The sequence below is a fragment of the Tyto alba genome, unplaced genomic scaffold, assembly GCF_018691265.1.
Source record: "Tyto alba isolate M040663 unplaced genomic scaffold, T.alba_DEE_v4.0 Super-Scaffold_22, whole genome shotgun sequence".
Taxonomy (NCBI): Eukaryota; Metazoa; Chordata; class Aves; order Strigiformes; family Tytonidae; genus Tyto; species Tyto alba.
This window is the reverse complement of record NW_024881296.1, coordinates 13,903,100-13,927,759: the sequence shown is the minus strand read 5'-3', so window position 1 is coordinate 13,927,759 and position 24,660 is coordinate 13,903,100. Positions and strand designations below refer to the sequence as shown.

Sequence of the window (24,660 nt, the reverse complement as noted above, 5' to 3'; positions counted from 1 at the left end):
TTTGTGGCATAACTAATATTTCTCAGGAGTATGAGGCTTATATAATCATATTACATTCCTTTGTCAAAATTTCTGAGGAAATTAGAAAGCTACCTGTAGTGTTACAATGTGGTTAAAAATGGCTATTGTATGCAGATGATGTTAAGCTTTTACATTATTTCCTAAAAATAGGTGCCCATCTACAGCGAACATCTCAGTTAATGTTTTTGCTTAAGGGAGGAATGAAATAATATGCTTAACGTTTTGTAGACACCAGAAAAATCAATTTTCTGTTCATTCTTTCTCCTCTGTGAATTCTCCGATAGGTACTGATAAGAAAGAGCGCTGCAGTCAGGTTAGGTGAGGATGTAGTTCTGGGATTTACAGAATGACTGCTGTTAGCATAACATAGCATAGCAACAGCCAGGTGAGGGTGGGGGATAGATTTTAGAAGAAGGGGCAAATAAGTTCACTAAGTTCTCATCAGTTTTGAGGGCATTAAAGATATCAAAGTACACTACTTGTAACCGAGCTGATGTTTCAGGTGAAGCTTCATTCACTTTCTTTTGTGTGTCCATGAATAATTTGTTACTTGAATCCTGTTGATGTCAGATGGCTAACTGATCCTAGCAGTCTGCCATACAGCACAGAAGATGATGTTCATTAGTATCACAGACTCCACAATTCAAGTCTGTATTTTTATCTGTCGTGTTGCAGGCAAATACAGCTTGAATGATAATAGAAGAAAGGTAAAAAAAAATGATCATTCTGGGGAAGGATGTTGTGTCAGCATAATTTGGAACCAGTGTATTTGGAGAAATTTGTCATTTAAAGTGGAATTATTATCACCTGTGTGGACTGTTCGTTTCAATTTTTCTCTTCTTTCTTTAGACCTCAGGATACCCATGGACCAGAATTGATACTACCTGCCAGTATTGAATTCAGGGAAAGCTGTGAGTAATTTTGTGAAATTATAAAACTAACCTGCTGACATGTTTTTATGTAGTGTAATATTTCAGTCAGTTTGAAAACCTAAGGTAATGTAAGTAAACATTGTAAAGGATAATGACTGAACAGATGATAACTAATCCAGTAATAGAATTTATTTTGTCGTGGAGGGTGAACAGACACTTCAGGTATTGAGGCAGGTTAATTTTATTTAAAATCTGATTCAATTTTAGTTTTCATTTAGAATATAATTGTTTGTTGTCTTGGTCCTCAGGTTCTTAAGGTCTCAGATCTGCTAGAAAAATACCATGCCAGAGATTGTCCAGACTTCTAAAATTTGAAACCAGATAGGTTTGTGAACAAGCAAAGACAGATTTTTATTAGTATAAAATTCCCTGTAATAAGGAGACTTTGTAGGAATAGAACAGACAAGAGGAACCTTACATTTTCCTGTTTCCTTGAAGATGCAAATTTTCAGCAGAGATAGGAAATAGTACAGAAATGTTTCCTGATGATCACATTTTCTAGCTTTATACAGAGGTGTGCTGTTAATGTGCGTAACTGTAGTGCATACTAGACAGTTTAGAGTTCCAATTCCTGTAAGTTGCTCCCCTTCACACCCCCACGCCCCAACTTCCTCCCCAAAGAAATCCTCTATGCCCCAAGTTATGAAATTGTTCTATTTCATTTTCTTTCTGTTTTCGACTTTATGATATGTTGGGGTTTTTTCCCTCTTTCTCTGCAGCTGAAGATGCCTTCTTATCTGCCATTATAAATTACACAAATAGCTCAACAGTACATTTTAAGCTGTCACCTACGTATGTTTTGTACATGACATGTCGGTATGTATTGTCAAGCCAGTACAGACCTGACATCACTCCTGCTGAGCGTACTCACAAAGTCATTGCAATAGTCAACAAGATGGTGAACATGATGGAAGGAGTGATACAGGTGAGTTTCTCTGCAAAAACCTGTCAGGGCAATTAAATACATATCGTAGATTATCTAGGAACCTTCTTAGTCTTTTTCTTAGTGTTTAACTAACTGTTGTTAAGGGTCAGACTAATACTTGTATTGACTGCCCATATGAAGGTTTGCTTTTGTGTGCATGTGTAATGTCAGTGGTAAGAGACTCTCTCCTGAGCAGTGTGGGGAGGCTAGGGAGGGGCTGTTGCTCTGAAGATACGTTCTCTGACGAGAAATTACTCTTCTGTTCTGTAGAAGGTAAGATCTTTGCTGTGAGCTCTTGTAAAACAAGTTGGATGTGCTTATTAAAAAATATCATATAGATAGCAGTTGTTTGCACTGACTGATGGTTGAAGTGAACGTAATAAAAAGAAATGTTTTGATTTTGATCCTGTTGCTATTACAACTTCTGTAACCACAAAAATGGTAATAAAACTGGACTTTCTGAACCAAGCTGACACAATTGCTTTGTAAAGAGAAATACAAGTTCTCAAATGTTCCAACATCTTGTGTGTAGTCTGATGTTACTGCTATTACATGTATAAGACTTATGTAGAAGCACAGCAGGAGTTCTGTTTTGTGTAGAAGTGCAGGATAAGATCCACTGGGTTTTCTGTGAAATTCTGTGATGCCTCGCATTACATAACTGTTGCTAAAATGTAATGATCATTTCCTGAAAAAAAGGAGTGGTAGTTCAGGTATCCTCACTTACTAATGCATTACTATAACTTTGTCTGTAGGTTTTTCTCAGAGGAAAAAAAAAAAACAAAAAACAAAAAACAAAACATTTCTGTATTTATTAAAACACATATGTTTGTTGCAGAAAGTACTGCTGTAGTAGCCCATATAGAGCAAGGACCCTGCTGTGCTAGGCACTAAGCAAGCAAAATAAATGCCTCAGTCCTGGTTTAGAGAATTTATTATGCGCTACACAATAGGTTGATTAAGAGATAAGAGAAGAGTAAACAGTGACGTGAAAGTCACAGCAAACCAAAATTGTTCAGCTTTTGTTCAAGTGTTGGAAAGATTTAGTGGAGTTTTCGTCAGGGTCTGTAAACAGTTACAACAGGCTCCCACCTTTCACAAGAAAGAATGGGAGAAAATGCCAGTGTTGAAGACACTTCAGAGTAAGAAAACAAAGACTAGCTTTTCATGTGCATTCTGAGGCTGATGAGAAGTTGAAAGGTGGTTTGAATCTGGAAGTGAAGAACTAATACATTGCTTTGAGCCTTGATGCCATGGTAAATCATTATTTTGATAAAATTGAAACGGTATCAGAAGTTAATTATGCAGCTTCTGCTGTAAAAGAAAAAAAAAAAATCCCACAACAGAACTCGCTGTGGAAGAGTGATTTTCTTAAAGTCAGCGGGAAGACTGTGGCAGTAGTGGAGAACATGGAATGTAAAGAGCCTGAACATAAGCAATTTAGTTGGGAGAATGGAAAATAAACAATGAGAGGGAAGGCTTCAGATATATTTTGGAAGTTACAGGGCTGAATCAAAGGTCACTCGGTTTATGTAACTGATGTAAACTAGTAACAATGACCCCAGAAAAACCTGGAGTGGCAGAGATGGGTACAGTGGGAAAGCAAAAAGTTCTTAATAATTTGTGTTGAACTGAAATGGATAACCATGTGGCTTCTAGAAGATATTAGAGAGGTGGGTTCAAACATCGGTTTGATTTGAAAACAAATCAAAGCTAGACAGTAGATTATCCTCTGAAACATTAATTTACGGCACTGAGAAAGGCTTCCCAAATCAAGTCCAGCCTTGTGATTGTTGCAAGCAAGTTTATTTTGTATAATCCTGCTGATAGTATTAGAAAACTGAAAATCAAGTATGTTTGGACTGTCCTTTGTGAAAGGCCGTTTCTACAGCCTTGCAACTCCCCATAGTTGCAATCTAATCTCCAACCTAAAATTGAAGGAAGACATCAACAAGGAAGTGGTAGCTGCATTTGTGGTTTTTGAAAGATGTTACCTAGTTGTAAGAAATAAACTGAAGAGAGTTGGAGGTTGAAGAAAACTGGGAGGAGGTTCTTTCAAATGGCATGCTGAAGAAGCTAGAGGAAAAGGGGAGAATTACAAATGTGATGAAAGAGTAGAACTTCAGTAAGTTTGAAGGTTAATGGTCTGGAGACAAATGCAGTGATCCTAAAGCTTGACCAGGAAAATGTCATTAACTTGGACCTGTCTTAGTGGAGTATAAACAGTACTAGCTAAGCTAAATCAAATTACTTCATCTAAGCTGTAGAGTGAGTGGTTATATTGATGGCTGTCACAGTTAAATTACCGTGTAATAAGCTGCTGTATCACAATAGCTTTTTGTGTGTGTCTCAACTGTAAAGCATGCCTGTACTGAGCGTGTGAAAGACAGAAAAGGCAGACGGGAGGCAAGGGGAGAGAGACACCCAAAACAGAAGTAGTGGGAAGGTGCACAAACTCTCGTGCTGTACTGTGGGAGTAAAATAAATTATTTAGATCCTCATCTTGCCTGCCTAGATTGTAAGGAGATTTGATAGCTTTCTGAAGTTACTCAAGAAGTACTTGATAACAAATTCAGTCTGTAACTTTCTATAATCTGCATTAGTGTATGCAAATATTATAGAAGACTTCGTATGAGATAGGGATACAGTTGGAGGGATCTATGAGAAGGCTCAGTGCTTTCAATAAAAATCTAGGAATAGAGATCTATTTCATATAAAAAAGGCAAATTTTTGTATCCTGTTTTTTTTTTCTTTTCAACTAATTCTGTGGCATTTCTGATCTTCTGCAAATTTTAACATTTGTTTGTAGGAGTATGTCCTTTTGTTCTGTGCTAGCACATCTTCAGTCAGTTCAAAGTGCCTTGGTTGGAAAGGGAGGAAGAGACAAAAAATCGGTGGCAATTTGTTTTTTCTTTTGAGCTCTAACTCAAATTATAATAGTAGCAGCAAATGACACCTCAGAGCTTTGCATCTAAGCTCACTGTTGCAAGTGGGGGAGAGTGGTCTGAATAGAAAGCCAAAAAGAATTAAGATCTCAGTTTTAAATAATCAGATAAACATACCTGCTGAGGTTTGTTGGGGGGGGGCTTGTTGTTTTTGTGGGTATTTTTTGTTTGTTTGTTTTGTTTTGCCTAACTCAGTAGAGCTTATATGTGCCAGCATTTAAGAAGCTTAGTGTAATATTTCATTTGATGCTCTTTTGTTGTTTAAAACAGTTTATTTGTTCTTTAATTGAAAACCCATGTATTAAATCTGTCCCAGGTGTTTTATGTTTTTTGTTTGTTTGTTTGTTTGGCTTTTGTTTGTTGGGGGTTTTTTATTTGTTTGTTTGTTTTTTTCTGGTGGGGATTTTCTGTCCCCCTTTGTGTTTTTCTGTGTATTGTCTTCATTGCAGCAGTGTGGGCAAATAGCTCCCTGATGTGTTATTTGGATGGCTGGTTACCCCGTTGCCAGCAGAAAGTTCTGCGGGGTTTCTGTGGTGCACTGAGCATGGAATAACCGACTAGTCTGGGATGTCAACTAGTATAGAGCATTCCTTGAATTAATTGTGACATGTGGGCACTTCAGTTCTTAGCTGTTGTGCTACTAGTCCTATTAAAATAATACCTTTTTTAAAAGGGGCTCAGTTGCATCGTAGCTACTGATTAATGCATCTGTCTATAACTGTGAACATAAGTGTTGTACCTTCATATTTAGTGTTTAATTTCTAAAGCTATCATGATTGTTCACAAGTTTTTCTTCTATTCTGTTTGATTTCCTTCGTCCGTTTTTCTCCAGGAGGTAGACCAGGTTGATCAGGTAGGATATGTTGCTGGGAACTGATCCTAGCTATGTTGGCTTAGCTCAGTTTCTCATTCTGCTTCCATATCAAAATACAATACTCAAACAGCTGGACTTGAACAGTTCATAACACTCATTCAGCAACTGGAACATGCAGTACTAAAATCCTTTTTTGACTTTGCAACTTTTACGGCATTCCATAATTTCTGCTTAACGCACTTCAATGTGGATATGAAATGACCAAAGTTCTTTTTCTTCCCTTTATTTTCTTTTTTTGTTGTTTGTGGTTCCTATTCTTTGGATTTCATCTGAGGTTGCCTGGCCTGGCATTTGTGGTCGGGAGATGGTGAGATAGATCAGTACTTGATACTGAATCACCTGGCATTGAAGCCAGTGAGAGCAGTATCAGAGTGGCAGTGGGCAGTAGTGAATATGCGCTTAAAAGTGCACAGATTACCAGATACTGCATTCCATTAAGCTCTTAGCACTGTATAACTAGATGCTTATGCCGTGGCTTTATTGATATGGCTATTGGCAATTTAACAGAATTTTGTATGTTTAGTGAACGTGTTAAAATTGAACTTGCCACTTACAGTAATTACAATATTACATATAAATATTTTGCAAATATCTGGTATCTGAGATGTGTTTGGTGAAATGGGAAAAGGTACTGGTCTATCTTTTGGAGACTTTTTAAGCTGCCGTGTTTTGTCAGGAAGCTATTTCCCTATATTATTCCTTGCTTCTTTCTCCTTACAGAAACAGAAGAATATTGCTGGGGCACTTGCCTTTTGGATGGCAAATGCATCTGAATTACTGAATTTCATAAAGCAAGACAGAGATCTTAGCCGAATTACTGTGGATGCACAAGATGTTCTGGCACACTTGGTTCAAATGGCATTCAAGTAAGACTATCAAACTTCTGTTCCACTTAACATGTTCTATGTTTCTGTGGTTTTTAGAATAAATACACATTTTTGCCAAATTTTAGGTATAGCAATAATGTCTTTTGTGTATTATCAAATATCTGAAAAGAGGACTTACAAGAGAGGCTAGACTGACTTCTTTAGACAGATACTTTGTTTTATGAATATGGACCACTGGGGTATGCAAGGAGTTTTATCTGTTAGCTGTTCTTGGGGTAGTTGAGGCTGCCAATTAAAATTTTAGGGAAAGGTTATTTAAATTTAGTTTGTGTTTATTGCTTTCTCTTAATTTACGGTTGTTATGGAGATGTGAGGAAAGGTTATTTTTGTTGTTAATATATAGATACATAGGCTTAAATATTTATGGGTCTCAGAAGTAACGAACCTAGTGCTCTTTAAGGGCTTCTAATTATAATCTACTTTTATAATTCACATAAATAGCAATTTGCACAGTGTTTTTTTTTTTTTGTTTTTTGTTTTGCACAATTTTTTCTTAAAAATGTAAAGACACGTTTTGGTTTGGGGTAAAATCAACCTATGCTCGTCAGCTCAGGCAATTACAATACTGATTAAAAGAAAATTTGAATTAAATATCCCCATGGGAAGGGAAGTCCTCTGAGGAAAGGGTTCTTGAACAAACATAACAACACTGAGTGAACACAGTTTGTAATCAACAAGAAAGAACTAATTTCTGTTCATATCTAAACTTTTATTTTTTTCCCTGACCTACTGTTGAACAAGTATTTCTCATCAAATTTGTGTCTCTGAAACTAATGTTTAGAGAAGTCGCAGTGTACCTTGAGTGACTCATACCCAGCCTTCCCCCACTTACAGGATGTCTATTTTAAATATAGTCTTTTTATACTTCTGTAATAGCACAGAATATAATCTTTCTTCTTTTTATACCATGAGGGGATTGGGAGGTCTATCCATTGTTGAACTGTTTAGCTTTAAAGGGGGCTGTATTGTTCTAAAGAGCAATATGTAGTATGTGAAACCTTATCACTGCTTTCTGAACTTTCGAAAGAGATGCAGCAAACCACTTTGTATGTACTTCTACAGATTTTTTTTTTTAATTATTTTTCTTCTTGTAGGTGAATTATGGGCAAATAGGGTATAGCAAGTAGCTATTCTGACAGTCTTCCAGTTTTTATAGTACCTCTAAATTACTAACTGTTAATGAAGCTATGCCTTTTTACCACAGGTCAGTGTTTTGGATTGGTGTCTTGAAAAAAACTCTTTACTACTTCAATTTGCTAGACAGTCAATGAAAAAAGAATATTGCTGTGGCTAGGAAGGAATGGCACTGTGTTTTTCCTTGTACATGATGAGCAGGCTGGATGCAAAAGGGTATTTCTGAATTTTAGCTGTGTGTGAATTCTCCCCTAAGTAGACTGTAACACGGCAGGTTCTAAATGGATGTATTAAACTTTTGGACAACTGTGGCATATATGTTTAGAAGGCAAATAAAAAGGCACAACAGAAGCATGAAGAGAAAGAAATCTCCTGTGAAAATGTTTGATGGGTAACAACTGGCATACACCAGAATTGGTTGAAATTGCCATGGTTTTTGTTTTCTAGCAATTGAGGGTATTTCACTAAAAATATTACCAGTGAAACAGAAAGGAGAGTTGCAGAAAGCGATGAAATATTTTTTTTAATATATATATATATATGTGATTACAATTTGATTCCCTTTTAGCTTCAGTTCTTAACAGAAAATGTGTAAATGAACTATCAAAAACTGTTAAAGAAAATATTTAATTCTTAGAAGAGAAAGAATACTAAAACTGGCTTTTCATTTCACTGTAGTTAAAGGTAAGAGAGATACAAGAATAAAGTAATTGTTTAGACAAAACACTAGGGCCATTTCAGGATCTTGTGCATCAGCTCAGAATAGGAAAATTATTTAAAAAAAAATACAACTCTTGGTAGATTTTAAAACAGCGAAAAGTATATTTCTGCTTGGAGAAAATAGTTTTTGCAATCTTACAGATCCAGAATTTGGCCTCACAGCATCTCTTTATGTAGCATCTGACCTTTGCTTACAAGTGTGATAGCGATATTGCGTTTAAGTAGCTGTGTTTGTCCTCTGACAACCTCATTCTTTTTCCAGCATTTCTGGGAAAGTCACGGGAGAAGTGGTCTCTCTGGCCTTTGAAAAAATATTATTTGGTTCCCTATCATTACATACATAAGACTGCAATTTCAGGAATCTTGTAATTTGATAGATCTCTTTTCTTCAGAAGCATTAATAATGAACAGCATTTTAAAATTTCTTTCTTTTTTTCCCCTCCCTTCCAGGTACCTGGTTCATTGTCTGCAATCAGAACTTAATAACTACATGCCAGCGTTCCTTGATGATCCAGAGGAAAATAATCCCCAGAGGCCTAAAATAGGTTAGACTACTTGATCTTTTCTTGTATCTTCTAAACCATCCAATTAATTAGTAATAAATATAATTTTTCTTATCAGTGATAGGACATTTACAAGTTGTCCTAACCCCTGAGAATTGTTCGGATCAATTTTGTATGAGTGACAAGAAAGGACAATAGTGACATTTGAATGATCTGTATTGGATTTAAAAAGCATGGAATACTTTAGTTTGGAGGGGAACCTCTGGATGTCATGTAATCAATCCAGTGTTTTGCTCAAAGCAGGTGCAACAGCATCAGATTGTTCAGGGTATTGCCCAGCTGAGTTTAGAGTCTCCACTGAGGGATGGAGGTGGCACAACATCTCCGAGTAACTTGTTACAGTGTTTGACCACCCTCATGGTGAAAATACTTTCCCTATATCTGTGAAATTTCCCATGTTGCAATTTTTGTGTTGGTTTTTGTGTTGTATGCTATCACTGTGCATCTTTGAGAGGGATCTTGTTCTGAAGTCTGCCATTAGGTAGATGAAAACAGCAATAAGCTGTGCCCTTAGCCTTCTCTTTCCCGAGGATGACCCAAGTCCACTTCTCTGTCCTTTTCTGCAGCCCCCATATCATCTTGGTGATTGACTCTCTGCTGAATTTGCTCTGTTAGATCGGTGTCCTGCTTGTGCTGGGGAGTCTAAAACTGGGTGCTGTGCTCCAGATGAAGTCTCACAGATGCTAAATGCATAGGAAGGATTACTTCCCACCCTTCTGCTTGTCGCACTGCTGCTAACTTAACAGCTTAGTATGCAACTGGCTATCTTTCAAGCAAGGACACGGTGCTTAATCACATTCAACCTGGTGCTTACCAGGATCTCTGCATCATTTTCAGCAGGGCTCCTTTCTATCCAGATGGCACCTAGCCTGTACTGTTGCACAGACTTAGTCATTCCCAGATGCAGGACTTGGCAGTTGCCTTTGAACATCATGAAGTCCCTGTCAGCCCATTTCTCCAACCTACTGAGGCCCTTCTGAAAAATACTGCTGCCCTTCAGTGTATCAGTATTTCCCCCCAGCTTGGTGTCATCTGTGAATTTGCTCTCTAGGAAATCTAATGGAGAATGCACTCCAGCCAATTGCTCAGGTTATTAATGAAGTCATTAAACAGTGTCACTCCCAGCCTCAGTCCATGATGGAAGCCACTAATAGCTGACTGCCAACTGGACTTTGTGTCCACTAATCCACCAAGCTCAGTGGTCCAGCCGGTTCTCTACCTGCATTATCATCTGTTTATTCAGTCCTTTATCTCAGCAATTTCACTATAAGGTTGCTGTGGGAGAATCTAACAGAGTACCTCCAGGTACTACAGTTAAGCTGACTGGCCTTGTAGATTCCTGCCAAGTATCCCTGATATGATACTTTACATATGATAGTGCTTTGCAGCAGTGTCAGCCTTCCTGAGCCGTTCTGTCCACGACAGCATTCTGGTCATGTGTGCTATCCCACTGTGTCTGTAATCCCAGCTCAGTGATTGTGCTCAGACTTCGAATGCCTCTTGTTTTTCCATGCTGAACACATTCATGCACAGGCCCCAGAAATAGGACCCCCTGTTGTGCTTCCATGGGGAAAGCGTGAGAGCCTCCTACATTATGTAGCCTGATGACTAAAGAAGAAAATGGAAAATATAAAAAATATTAAACTTTGAAGGAATTAACTGGGGATAAAAGGTTAGAAAGAGCTAAGAAGATAGTAGCATTCTGAATAATTGAATGCCCATAGTTTCTGCTGAAATTTTTGAATACAGTTTGATATTTAACTGCAAGGAGCTATGAAATAATTGCAGTATGCATTTGAAACAATAGAATATAAAGTTTTTAACTTGCTATTAAAATAACAGAAAAATTATTTTACTCAAGTGAGGACATGATTTAAGTGTCAGATATAACCAATGATATACTTGAATACTAAATATTTCCCCCAAATATTATATTTTCATTTCAGGAGTTAGAAACCGTATCTCAGCTATCAGCTTAATATTGCTTCATCTTGAAAACCGTAAGGCAGTGAATTTATTTCTGAAAGTATGTGCAACTTTAGTACATGTAGGTTCTACCTAGCATTCACCATCCTGGGTTAGGTATCTCTGTGTTATTGTTTATGGCCCAAGCCAGTTGTACATTACAATATGTGAATGTGATACTTACATTTTGTTTTATCTCTGTAGATGATGTGCTGCATACGTTGACTGGAGCTATGTCCCTGTTGCGACGATGCAGAGTGAATGCTGCTCTGACTATACAGCTCTTCTCCCAGCTGTTTCATTTTATCAACATGTGGCTTTTTAACCGATTAGTTACCGCTCCAGATTCAGGGTTATGTTCACATTATTGGGGAGCTATTGTTCGTCAACAGCTGGGCCATATTGAAGCCTGGGCAGAAAAACAGGGTTTAGAATTGGCTGCTGATTGCCACCTGAGCAGAATAGTGCAGGTGAGTGCATGTATTTTTGATTAACACTTCTCCAGTAATTATATATTCAAAATCAGTATTTGTATATGCTCTGTTCCTGAAGAATGGCATGTGGACAAGTGTAGTTTATGTGAATCAATCCTAGGGCACTGAGGTAGCATGCAAAACCACAAAATATGCTTTCAACATCATTAATATTTAAGCTACAAGTGAAATTAATAATGATTTCAGTCAACACACTGTTCAATTTCTGTTTATAAGACCTGAGCCATAACTATGCTGAACAGGGACAAGAAGAGTAGCTGAAAAATTGATATGCCTAATTTATGATAGGTTAATATTAATTCATCTTGTAGGTACAGGAGATATATTTAGTGGTTGTTTTGGGGATATTTATGTTGCTTCTGTAACAAATCTGGCTTCTTGCTTTGTCTTTTCCTCTCATCTAAAGAAAACTCAGAAGCAAGGCTTAAGGTTTCATTCTCATTTGGATTTGTCTCCAGTGACCCATTTTTTTTCTCTCATAGGCAACCACATTGCTTACCATGGACAAATATTCACATGCAGATGTTCCAAATATTAACAGTACTTGCTTTAAGCTGAATTCTCTGCAGCTACAAGCTTTGTTGCAGAATTATCACTGTGCTCCAGATGAACCACTCATCCCAACAGTAAGTCTTCTATCACTTACTGAGCTGTTTGACATACCTGAGGAATATAGACTTAAAGTAAAAACACTACCTGAAAACAGCTGTCTTGTTGATTGGTTTGGAATTATTACAAGAAGAGTCAGAGTGGTCAATCTGCTCTCCATACTGTAAGAAGAATTGGTGGTATCAAGCTGCTTCTGGCCACCAGCTTGGGTGTGCTTCATTGGAACTTTACTGCAGCTTGAGCAGGGTATTACCAAAAATCTCTCTCACACCTAGTTAGAACGTGAGGTAACACTGCATGTTGAGCATACTTGGAGAGGTGTCACTGCACCTTACACCATTTGTGGGTGAAATCCAGTAAGGTGGTAGAGGAGGGGGTGCACAGAGCACTCCCAAAAGCTAGTTCTACATATAATCACAGGAACAAAGATTGAAATTTTGACTAAATAAAAATCAAATGAAAGAAGCAGGAATGCTAAGCTTTTCTACATGTGGGATGTAAAAATGTATGAATCTTGAATCACTTCATACAAGCAGCAGACAGGTTATGCTTTTGATATTGATACATGAAGCATGTATGTAAAGAGAGATGTTGTTTCAGAACTGGTTTTTATCTTGATATTTGAGACATAAATGACTATTCTAAGTTTTATCCATGGGAAACATCTTTTTGGCAAAAGTCAAAAGAGGTTTTGTGGTCCTTGAAGAATTGTAGTCATCTGTGAGTGAAAATTCATAAGGTAAACCCTGATTACAGGATAGTCAACTGATCTCAAAAATCTTAAAAGGTGAAGATAATCTAATATATATATATATATATATATATAACTGAATGTATTGTCTACAAAATCTATTTTTTAATAACTTTGGATACATCTTGTTTACTAAATCAGAGGTAGTAATACAATGGTTCTAAAGGCCTTCAGGGGGGCTTGTAGCTTGGGTATATATTTATCTATCAACTACCAAACCAAAAAAGTCTTTTGGTGAAGAACGTATCTTGTATTTCCTGTGTACACATAAGTAGAATTCTACAGTTTATTATTACTGTTCTTTAGGGATCTCCAAAGAAATACAGTGCTAGATTTGCCAGATCATCTTTATGTCAGAGGGAGGGTTACAATATGGCTAGTTTGTCCTGTTGTAAAGTGGTATTTGGGACTTCTTTGTTCCTTGCTATGAAAAAGACTTGTATGCTGAAATCCTGACTTATTGCTGCCAAATCTGAAAAATTTGGAAGCCTGGAATTTGTGCAAAGGAATATAAGTGTATTTTCTTCTACATATTCTAGTTTGATGTAATGCTTTTACAAGTTAACACCTTTTATGGTTAAAAGGTCCTTCTCAAAGAACACTTCTTAAGTCAGGCTGGATTTACCTGACTTCCCCTGGAAATTTGCTGAAACTAAACATTCAGATGAGAACACTTACATGATTTTGTCTCAACCGTGTTCTCGTTGTGTTCCAGTAATGGAATTGTTGTATCAGGCTTACACTAATGTGCGACACAGAATCTGTAACTGGGGTGAAATTAAGACCAAACTGTTAAACTGGTCTTGGGAGCCAAGTAGGAGCTGTGGAAAGAGACTGGAAATCACATCTGAATCTTTGATAAAGCAAATACTTGTAGTAAAGGAATCTACATGTAATATTTACAGCAGCTTCAGGTAAATTAATCGTAGTAATTCTGTCTTGAAGTCAGCCAAATGACTCATCTCTGGGGTGAGTTGTCTTCCACAAAGAATGCTGGTTAACTAGGTGTAAAGTTCCTTTAAAGTATTGATGCTGCCTGCTTGTTCGAATGTATTAATAAGTCAAACCTCATGTGATTTCTTGGTTTCTAAGGCAGAGCATGCAACTTGGAAGACTGAATGCTCAGAGAGTTTCTACTTCCATCTTTTTAAAAGTTGCCTGTAACTTTTATTTCACTTAGCATGAAAGTATTCAGTTGTTAAAACTTAGGCCAGCCCAAAAGATACAAGGTAACAGAAAAATGGAGGAACTGCTTGAGGGGAGAGAAGAGCCTTTTCATTGTGTACTCCTTTGAGTAATTTGTAGGAACACAAAGTGCTGCTTGGACCACTACTTTCTACGAAGTTATTAGGAATTTTATTTTTGTTAACTTCTGAAGTAATTTTCCTCAGTTCTTACAATCTAGTAACAGATATCCTACTGAAATTTTACAGAACTCTTGAAAATGTAGAAGGAAGACTACTATCTGTTACGTGCAACCACAGTAGCTACATTGTGAAAAGTACACTGCTTTCGTAAAGCTTGTTGTGATATTATGCAGAACAGTTGTGCATCAAATGTAAAACTTAAAAGTTCCCTGCTGCACCTTGAGTGATCCTGCACGTGTCTTTTTTGCTTCTACAGTGTTATTTCAAAAATAGATATCCACCCTAAGGGATCCTTCATATTATAATGAGCTCCCAGGAAATGTAGAATTAAATTAGTTCTATAGAACTTCCAAACTAGGGAACTGTATTATGCCATTGGTCCTCTGTGGATTTATGTGTCCCGATGGAGCTGAAAATCCTGGTTGTCTGTTTTCCATTCATTTAGTCTTACGGAAGTATATATATATTCAACAAAGTGTTAAAATGCTGCCTGTGATTCCACCTCTGCACATGCATGTTCTCTGCTATATATTTTTTTAATACACCTCTCATATCAAGTAAAACATGCACCACAAGTGTTGAAAATACTGAAGTAAAAATAAATGCTTCTGTTGTATATTCTAACTACATTATCTATGGGATTTAATCAAATAAAGCAGTGTAGCGTACTGACTGTACATAGCAGAGCTGAAGAAGTTTTATATCTGATAATTTATTTTCCAAATTCCTTTTTCTTGAAGTCTTAATATTTTGTTAATATTAGGGTTTTTTCCTTAATGGGAATTGTTTCTTGATAGTAACAATGTCTTTCTGCCTTTTGTACAGGAATTGATAGAGAATGTAGTAACTGTTGCAGAAAATACAGCTGATGAACTTGCTCGCAGCGATGGCCGAGAAGTCCAACTGGAAGAGGATCCTGACTTACAGCTACCTTTTCTTTTACCAGAAGATGGCTATTCCTGCGATGTTGTCAGAAACGTTCCAAGTGGTTTACAAGAATTTTTAGATCCACTCTGTCAGAGAGGTTTGTTTTCTGTTGTTCTACAATGAGCTTCTATTTTTTGCTGTAATGAACACAGAATGCAAAATACATTTTAATTAAATGTAAACCACTTTATATATATTTCAATCTTTTAATACTGTGTTCTTTGTTTACTTTTGCACCCCATAAAAAGTATGTGTGATTTTTTTAATCCTTAACCTTTCTCCCTGTCTCTTTCATTCACTTTCAAGGTTTTGAATAAGCAGTGCTGAGTTATTCGTGTCTACTGAAATTTTTTACCTTTGCTCCAGAGCTTTTCTGGATTTTGGTGCTAGAGAGCAAATATTTACCTAAATACAAATTTTGTAATAATTCAACAATTTCACAGTCAACTTTTAAAGCTAATGTGAATTAATTATTTAAGTTGCTTTTTTTTACTCATTAGCTGCTTCCATGTAACATTAAAAAAACATGAGCTTAAAATAGTTCTTTTAATGTTCAGCAACGTAAGAATGTATGGTTTGGGCATTTCTAGTCCGGCAAAATTTCAGGTGAAGTGTAGATTGCTCTTGTGGTTGGATGAAAGTGACCTAAACTTGAGAAAGTAAAGCAGGAGGTCTGCCTGGGTATTTACAGTGAATGAGAAAGTTGTGGTCCTTACCTTGTGCTACTCAGTTTTATTAGAAGCTTTTTTTGTTACATAATTTCTTGAAAATTTTCTGCTTAAAAAAGCAGTTGTTTAAAAAATTCCATGGGAATGACGTGGTAGCAAAGGCAGCTATCAACAAAGCAGACTTATTCTATCCTACAGTGAAGTTTGCAGTTGTTGGTTCCAATTTAGTTTATAGAAAAGCCATATTCTTGCATTTAAAAAAAAAAAGTGTGAAACTGACTGTTTTGAAAGTACAGTGAGTTACATAGGATGGACTCTTGAGATTAAAGGAGACTAGTAGAATAAATAGTACGTATAATTCATTTGCCAAAAAAAGTCTGTATACAAGTAAGGCCTTTTTAATACCTAAAAAGTAAAATTTTGAATGTATGTATGTGATTTGTAATTTGACTGTAATGTGGATTCTCACTGTCCCTGATTTAGGAGACAATGTTGGATACCTCTCCACTGCTATTGCTCCTTTCTTCAAAATTCTAGGAATTGCTCAATTAACAAAAATCAAACAAAACCCCACTTCTAATTACATAGTTGCATTAAAAACATAATGAGTCCAGGCGAAGCTTCACCTCTGCTGAATCTCTGCTGAATCTCTGCTGAGACTGGTTAGGTAGACTCTGCAAATCAGAAGATTTCTGTGGTGCTCTCTTATTCAGAGTTCTGTTGGTTTGTATTCTAAAAGTTGACTTGGTGTTTCATGTCTCTTGAGTCTGGTTGGTTTTGCAGCCCAAGAGTTTTCTGTGAGCTTGTAATGTTTTTTAAATACATACGTTTCTCAGAAGCAGCAGCTATAGAACTGTAGGATTTTGTAGATACCATAAAATTGCAGTGAAGCACATAAGGGCATCTAAGATGCAAGCTTCAACATCCTAGTGAATATAAGAAGTTAAATATTGCTATTTGGTATTTCCTTGTGGCAGGCTATTTGATTTTAATTAACCTGTTGAGAAATTATCATGACTATGCTGATGTTGCTTTCTCTTTTAGGTTACTGTAGACTAACGCCTCATCCACGATCACCGGGCACATGGACGATATACTTTGAAGGTGCAGACTATGAAAGTCACCTGTCACATGAAAACGCTGAGCTAGTAAGTATCGATTCAGTGAATAATTATCAAAACTGATGTCTTGTCAAGCCACTGTGTTTTATGTGATGAGTTTTAATCCTTACTAGGAATAACAGGCTTCATCATTAAACAGGTAGCTCATCAGTGATTGGTGAATTTAAGGAAGTATTTGCAGATTTTTGTAAGTCAGTGTTTTTCTAGACTGTGGCATGATACAATTCTCATGTATTCAGACTTCATTGTGTTCCCCCACCCTGTGGTTAGACAGTGAAGAAATTGCTTTTAAACACAGGCAAAAATATATATGGATATTCATCTATAAATAACTTGTAAGTGAATGAATGGAGCTCTAGGCTGCTTTTCTTTATAAACAGGCAGTTACAACTAAACGTTTAGTATTAAGTTGTAATCTCATACTTTTGTTTTTTCTGCTAAGTTTTCAGGAAAAATTCTTTAGCTTTCCTTTTCATTATTAAAGAGGGCTTTCACGTCAGTGTGAGGTGGCTGGTTTTTTTGTTTATTTGTGTATTGTTTTTTTGTGATGGGTTGATTGGGTTTTAGGGGGGAGGGGTTGTCTTTTCAGTATGTGATAATCAAGAATATAAAAGTTACAGAACAACTTGGTTTTGGAAAGATGGTGGCTTTATGTGAAATAATGTTTAGAGCAACTAAACAGAAATAGCTTCATATTTATAGTTAGTATTGCAGTAAAATCAGGAAGGCCAACATGAAACTAGATTTATGTTCCTAAAGCCTTATATGAAAAATACTTGCCCCTCACTATTCAGAGGGACTTGAAAGCTTCATTTACGCTGTTCAGAACCCAACATTTGTCAGATGACATTATGCCATCTTGCTGCAGTGGCCTGAAGAATGTGTTTACTTGACAGAAGAGAGCATCTCCTAAATCTCTGACTGATACAGCAGAGCCCAGTCTTGAACTGATAAGCCAGGCTCTGCAGGCTTGGTGTATCTTACTAAATGGGCATTTGACTGAGGAAAATATATCAGAGACATTCTTTAGACGTGCTCTTCTTCACCCCTTTGTTGCTCAGAGGAAATGCAATTTTTAGAACTAGTGGAAACAAAAATCATCTGAAGTTATACTAGCTACTTGCTGTTCCTCATACTAAGAAAAAGCTAGAGTTCTGGCCAGTCTTCCTTAAAAGGGCTTGATAAAGAAATGCAGGATGAGTGGATGCTACTATTTCATTCATCCGTGGAAATGAATACCATGTAACACCGTTCAAATAACCTGATCAAATTATTCTTTTCTCTGGTGCATTTATGTTAATTGAATGTGCCTGAGAGTTCTAAAAGTTTTAAGTCTTGGTGTCTGAGCAGTGCTCTAAATGCCAGGTCACGAATCACCTCTTGGTGCAACATGTCTACATAATCTAAATATTAGATAAATGTTCCATTTTATAGCTGTGAGGTCTTTTTGTTTGTTTGTTTTGTTTGTTTTTCTTTGGTTGATTGGTTGGTTTGGTGTTTTTTTTTTTTTTTTTTTTGTTTTCTTCCCCAAGACAAAACTGTTCTCACAATTCTGCTTCTGTTGGTAGTCTGGGGAGCTGCCCAGTCTGGGCAGTCCTCCTCAGATTTTCACTGAAGAATTTCTCTTGTTCTTAGACCAAGAGAGAAATTCGGTGTAGACTAATGGCACAGTTATGTTCCCAGTGGCTTACCTTTTCCAGTGTGTATGGTTTTTGTTGAATAAGCTTAATAATGTTTCTATTTAAATTAACGGGAAAAAAATCTTGCAGTTAGGTTTTAGTATGAATACAAACTAGGCTGCTTTAACTTACATGCTTCACCTGATGGAGATTGTGATGGCAACTGTTTGAACAGAGGGCACGGGCAATGTTGCAAAGATACAAAAAAATTACTGAACGTATTTAGGAGCTCAGGCTGTATTCAAGTTGCAAAGTTTTCAGAAGTGAAATTTTCTGGAACTTTCGAGGCTTTAATTCTGCCTTTGAAATTATTTGATCTCTTAATATCTTGTCAGAATTATTATATTCTAGATGTGCACTGAAAACTGAGCTCCACGCAGATCACACTTTTCTAATAGTGGCCTACTGAGTCTGAACTTTAGTTTTCATTGAAAGTTACTACAGTTCTGTAGACGTGTTACATTTCCAGTCGTGAATAATTAATAATATCTTTACTGAATTAGAACAGGGGAAACAAAGGGTAGACTTCAAAGCTTCATCAGTGTTCATAAGGTGTAGTTCTTGATAATGTGAATCCATATTAATCAAATGTTAGAGAATCTACCTTTAAAATGGAGTACCACACATATTATTTAGGATGTGAGATTTTCTGCTGCACTAACTACTTAGTTTTGTTTGTAGACGAACTATTTTCTGCAATAATTTTCCTAGCCTGGTGATGAATATGAACTCTTGTCTTTTTTCTTCTTTCCTCTTCCCTGTTTGATAGGCTCAGCCTTTGAGGAAAGAACCTGAAATTATCACTGTAACACTAAAAAAACAAAATGGAATGGGCCTGAGCATTGTTGCTGCCAAGGTATGGAAGTCAGTTTGTTTAAGTGTTATTGAAAAAAGCTTTGTTTTATCAGCCTATTGTGGAAAATGTTAATGGAAAAATCTATTTCCTTTCAGTTTGCTGTGCACATTGTGTTGATCGTACTTTTATTCTGGCTGGGGAATGTTTCTGTAGAATACACAGATGTGAACAATACAAGAGGAAACATAATACAGATGTAGTTACTATGACAGTTAAGTTTAAACCTCTACTATAGGTTTATTCATTTTTCAGAGCCAAAAACTGGTAGTGCTATTAAATGGAATTAATGAACAGGCTTATATAGCACTTCTGCCAAAAATGTAACAGAAATATCTAGGAAAGAAAAGCAGTAAATATAAAGAATAAAATGTGTGTAATTTTTTTTAATGTGATAAGATAATTCAAATATATACTACATTAAAGTTTGTATACTTTCTGTTATTAAGACAACACCTTATCTTTTGCACAGTGTACAGATGCATGTAGGACTTCAGTTTTGCTTCTTTATAGTGGAGAGCTACATATGTTAAGTAGCTTGGTGAAGGAGAGTACTACTTGCCCTGACTTGCTGAAATTGTGGCTATATGCTGTTGTTAGTAGCAGTAGGTAGGAATGTACAGAATGCACATACAACTCCAGCCACCAGATGGAGGACTCCACTAGTTGGTTGGTTTTACTTTATTAACTGGGTCACATAGCAGACATAATCTTCGAGTTTTAAGCTTGTTATAAGTTATGGAACCGTGATATCCAGAAGTCTGTGTTGTAATTATGTGGTGTAAAACAGAGAACAAGCCTTTCCTAATGTCTCTTCACTGAGCTGGACTTGAGACTTCAGAATGCTGTAGTCCCCCTTGGCACTTAGTGCATGGGCTGAAAACATGATTGTTTTACTGCTTTTAGGTTAGCTAATTGTGTCTAAACAGCACTAATTTTTTTTCTACAACTTTGTTCATTTCATAGTCTGTTCTTGAAATGGTAATCTTGCATGGTATCAGCTTTGAAGATTTATTTCTGACATCTGTAAAGAAATACCTGGTGTCAGGTGTATATATTAACAATCAGCAGTAATTGAGGAAACTATTCAGGATCTGAAAAATGTAACTCAATATTCTGCTCTTGCCATGGTGGAGTGAGTTAATAATTTCAGAAGCAGATACTAGATCTTGAGATACACCAGATTAAATATGTATCAGACTTTTGACTGCCATCTGCATTTCTGTTGAATGTTTCAAAATATGCAGTGGAAATTTTTTTTTTTTTTTCCACTTCAAACTGTGAAATCTGATTTCTCATGTAGAGCAAATCAGGATATAACAGGGAGAAATTTTCCTTTTCACTGGAACTGGCTGGCTTCTATACATTGTTTTAACAACTGATACTCAGAACTCCCGTTAGCAGTATGTAACAGTGCTACTGGCCAGTGTGTAAGCTTGATTTGAAAGCTTTTTACAAGTTATTTAACTGATTTCATGATTTAACACGATCAGTGATGGAAGCAGTAGTCTTCATCTCGGCACAGTTGCAGAAGTACTCACTGGTTCAGGCAGTGATTGCATTTCATCTTGCTGCTGCGTGCCTACTGCAGTATTGGAATTCTGATTTTAAAATGGTGATGTCTTAAATATTGATCTGAAATAAGCAGGAGGCAGCTTCTTAGTTTTAGTTTCAGTATACACAGAATAGAAACATTTGCTTAACTTAAGTTAGTAGGATGTTCATTGCATAGAAATAATCGTCATGCATTGTGTTGAAACATGTTGCTGTAGTAGTTAAATATGATTATATTCAAGTCGCTATTTCAAGGGGTTCAAAGTTGCTTATTGTAAGTAATTAATAGCATGTTTTTCCTATAATAGGCGTTGTAAAACAGCAGAGTAAGGAAGAACACAGAGGCATTAATTTTCTCAATCTGACCAGAGTAGAACAGATTAGAGAATTGAGTGAGTGTGACTGAGAAGCTAGCAGTAGTGGGTGGATTTTTTTTCTTTCTATTCCTATCTTGTCGACTTTTACTAATAATTTTTCTGACATGCCTCATGTCATGTATGCTGTTTTTTCCCTTTGGCTGAGGGAAATGGAGGGAGAAGTCCAGTAGACTATTTGTGAAAATCTTCTAAATTATAACTAGATAGGGAGAGAGAGAAGTATGAGAATAGATACAGGTTTTTCTAACTTTTTTAAATAGTAGAAGGTTGGCTATCAAATAAATGCTCATATGAAAATACCTTATAGTTGAAGAAATGAAAGCTCATGTTCGGTTTCAGAAATTCAAGGTTACTGCTGCCATGCACAGGATCCCAGTTAGATTGCTGACCCAATTACGTGTATTGAACTATTGGTTTCTAGAGTGGTTCAGAAATGCTATAATAAAAGAAAATGCAGTGGTGGGTCAACAGGTGGCTGTGCTCCAACCAGTGAGAGACAATCCTGAATCTGTTCAGTTTTGGTTAGGAAAACAGTTGTGTTTTTCCTGCGATGTGACAAAAGAGTTGCTCTCAGTAACATGCTGTGAGAGTGCCTTTGCAGGTCAGTGCTGGCCTGCCTTTCTTATTAAGTCTTAATGGGCTTCTCAAACTTGTCACTGGCTTTGGTTTAAGTTTGGTAAAATGTAAGTTGGAGGTATTCTAGAGATGGATGAAATGAGTAGATTCTCAGAGATTGTAAAGAAAAATAGTTGCTACTGACTGCTTTTCTTCTTTGTTCCCATGGCAAAAAATCAGCACTTTCCTAGTAATCTGTGCTCATCTCTGAGGAAATATCTAGCAAATTTATCATCTGATAATTCTTTGAGTTTCTTTTAGTTTGCAGGGGTTTAGTAGATAAATAAACTCTGTCCCAATTAAGAGTTTTTAATGGAGAAATTAGATACAATGCCTTACCCCTTCCACACCAAATGTTATTAATTACTAAGTGATTGCTGTGCCTTCTCTGCTGCAATCAAAAAGGTGATTGGAGTTGAAGCTAAGGTTATACAAGCAGAGAAGTGATGCAACTTGCATTGAAATTCTGTGCACCTGCTTATTCTTGTGATAGACAAGAATTTGTCATACTAGGTGATTGCAAACACGGTGACATTAATGTAAAACCAAACCCAAGGAGGTAAGTCAAGGAGTATATGAAAGTGTTAGGTCCCTGGGGAACCCTGTATTTGATCATGTTTTGACCTAATGACAGGTAAAATGTTTAAATGCAATACTTCTAATTAAATAAAATATGAGTAGCTGTGAAATAGAAGTTTTACAGGCCTGTTGGGAGTGCCAGGAAGAGCAGAAATGCTGCACATCACCTAGTTCACCTTTCTTTGCTGTAGGGGTGTTTTCTGAGGCAGGACAGCCCCTTTGAACAACCATGTAGTAAGCATGTACGCTACATGCATACATACCAGAGAAAACAAGTTTAGTTATGAAACAAGTGTTAGCTGCCCAGAACACTTTAGTGTTGTGTTTGTTTGGGTTTCTTCAATTGGGAAAATACCTAACAGCATTTCTTAAACTGAATACTTTACACAGATGCTTATTTTTAATTACAATTAAAATGTATAGCTTCAGATGGGATCCAAAAAGGTAACTTGTTGTTCTACCCTGTTGTAGGTGTTGCATGCTTTCTTATGGTAATATTCCTGTAGCTTTATTAGCAGTAGCTTTTGTAATAGCTATATGGAAATGTAGTTGGTAGGAGTGGTCGGGCATCGGGAACAGTATTGCTATTTGAGGTTGTGTGCAGACTTTGGTTGCTGTAACCCTGAAAGATGTTTTGATGTTAAAAGCTGCCTGACTCCCAACCACATTGCGGTTAAGTTTTTATGAAATCCAGATGATTTGGAAGCAGTGTGTGCATGCAGTTTACTTTAAAAATATATCGCTTTTTGGGGGCTTTCACATGTGACTTCTCAGCCATCTGTGGGCCAGCACATTACTTCCTGTTTAATTTGGAGGTTTTTTGTCTTTTGTACAAAAGGGCTCCCTTTTTGTTTTTTTTTGTTTTTTTTTTTTTTTTTCCCCAGCAGTTTTCAAAGTTTAATAAAGCCTCTAAAGTAAATGGAAGTCAGAACAGCATAACTGATTACGTAAGAGTCTGAATATTGTATTGGTTATAGCTGGTGTTGATAAATGCTACACTGTGTCATAGCATCCAGCTCCGAGTTATCTGGATGGGTATCTTGGAAAATCCAGCAGACTAGAGCGGTGGTTGCTGTTGAGGGCTGAAAGAGAAGTGGAGAATTGTTTTTTTTCTTTCAAGGATCTGTAGTCCCGGAGATCAAAATGTGGTTTTCTGTTGTTGGAAGAACAGAATCCATGGTAAGTCTGTTCAGGTTTCTGTTGGGACTGTTTTTCTCTGAAGTTTTAAATTACTATCCCTGTACTTTTCCTGCTCTCTTGCTTGTTTAAACCTGCCAGTAGTTACTTGTTCATGTAGCGACAATGTAATACAGCATGCAGTTAAATATAGTCAGATGTTAGTAGCTAACTTTCTAAAATCTGGGAAGAAAAAAACTAATTTTTTAGCTTATTCTTCATATGCTCTTCTCAAATTTGCGGAGGTGACTATTAATACTGAAAGTTTCAGGTGTGATAACTACTGTTTTACTGTGGCAGAGCATGAATAGCATGACCTGTGATCTGTTTACTTGTCATATTAGTTGGCTTCAATCCAGGTTCCTCTAAAAGTCTCTTTTCCCCCTTGTAAAGCCTTAAGTAGAATTGGCATCCCAAACAGTATATACAAGATTTTTAATAATCTGTAGACCCTCCTGAAAAGACGAGAACACGCAAATAAATACATTGCAGTTAGGATATCTTACGTTCAACACATTCACAGAGTAGAGGCATTTAAATCCCGTTTAGATTGCTACTGCACAAAAGAAGGGATTCCTGTGTTCTGCAAGAATGATAGAGCAGGTTTTGTTGATTAATCTTTGCATACTGGTTGTAGTCATTAGTTATAGTACAATTTAGTTCCTTAAAGTGTGGCACACTTCTATTTCTTGCTCAGTCATCTTTTATTAGTATAACAGAAAAAATTACCTTCAAATGTATACAAGCACCTTAAAATACATATGTATATGCCCCTATTGGCATATAAATCAGAGTGTGTTTTCTAGGATTTTTTAACAGATGGTCAGATTAAATATTCTCATAGGGCTTGCTAAAATAGGATGAGATGGTGATAAGGTGTTTCTTTTTTAATAGAAGCATTTCAAACACTGAATGTGAAAGTTC

At 36.6% G+C, this 24,660-nt stretch overlaps 1 protein-coding gene across 19 annotated transcripts in view; it reads left to right on the top strand.

Annotated features, from left to right (window-relative positions):
* Positions 1-24,660, top strand: part of AFDN (afadin, adherens junction formation factor) — a 128,130-nt gene that overhangs the window by 66,699 nt on the left and 36,771 nt on the right. For 12 of the 19 annotated variants that reach the window (XR_006165571.1, XM_042795650.1, XM_042795647.1 and 9 more), the window contains 10 exons: positions 871-932; positions 1,673-1,878; positions 5,656-5,676; positions 6,418-6,563; positions 8,889-8,983; positions 11,171-11,436; positions 11,943-12,086; positions 15,013-15,211; positions 16,827-16,930; positions 19,352-19,438. Coding sequence is in view for 18 of the 19 variants with exons in the window: in XM_042795650.1 (XP_042651584.1) it covers positions 871-932; positions 1,673-1,878; positions 5,656-5,676; positions 6,418-6,563; positions 8,889-8,983; positions 11,171-11,436; positions 11,943-12,086; positions 15,013-15,211; positions 16,827-16,930; positions 19,352-19,438 (1,330 nt within the window). In the remaining variant the exon portion in view is untranslated. The remainder of the gene's footprint in view (positions 1-870; positions 933-1,672; positions 1,879-5,655; positions 5,677-6,417; positions 6,564-8,888; positions 8,984-11,170; positions 11,437-11,942; positions 12,087-15,012; positions 15,212-16,826; positions 16,931-19,351; positions 19,439-24,660) is intronic. The other 7 variants (XM_042795663.1, XM_042795656.1, XM_042795653.1 and 4 more) reach the window with 1 other exon arrangement.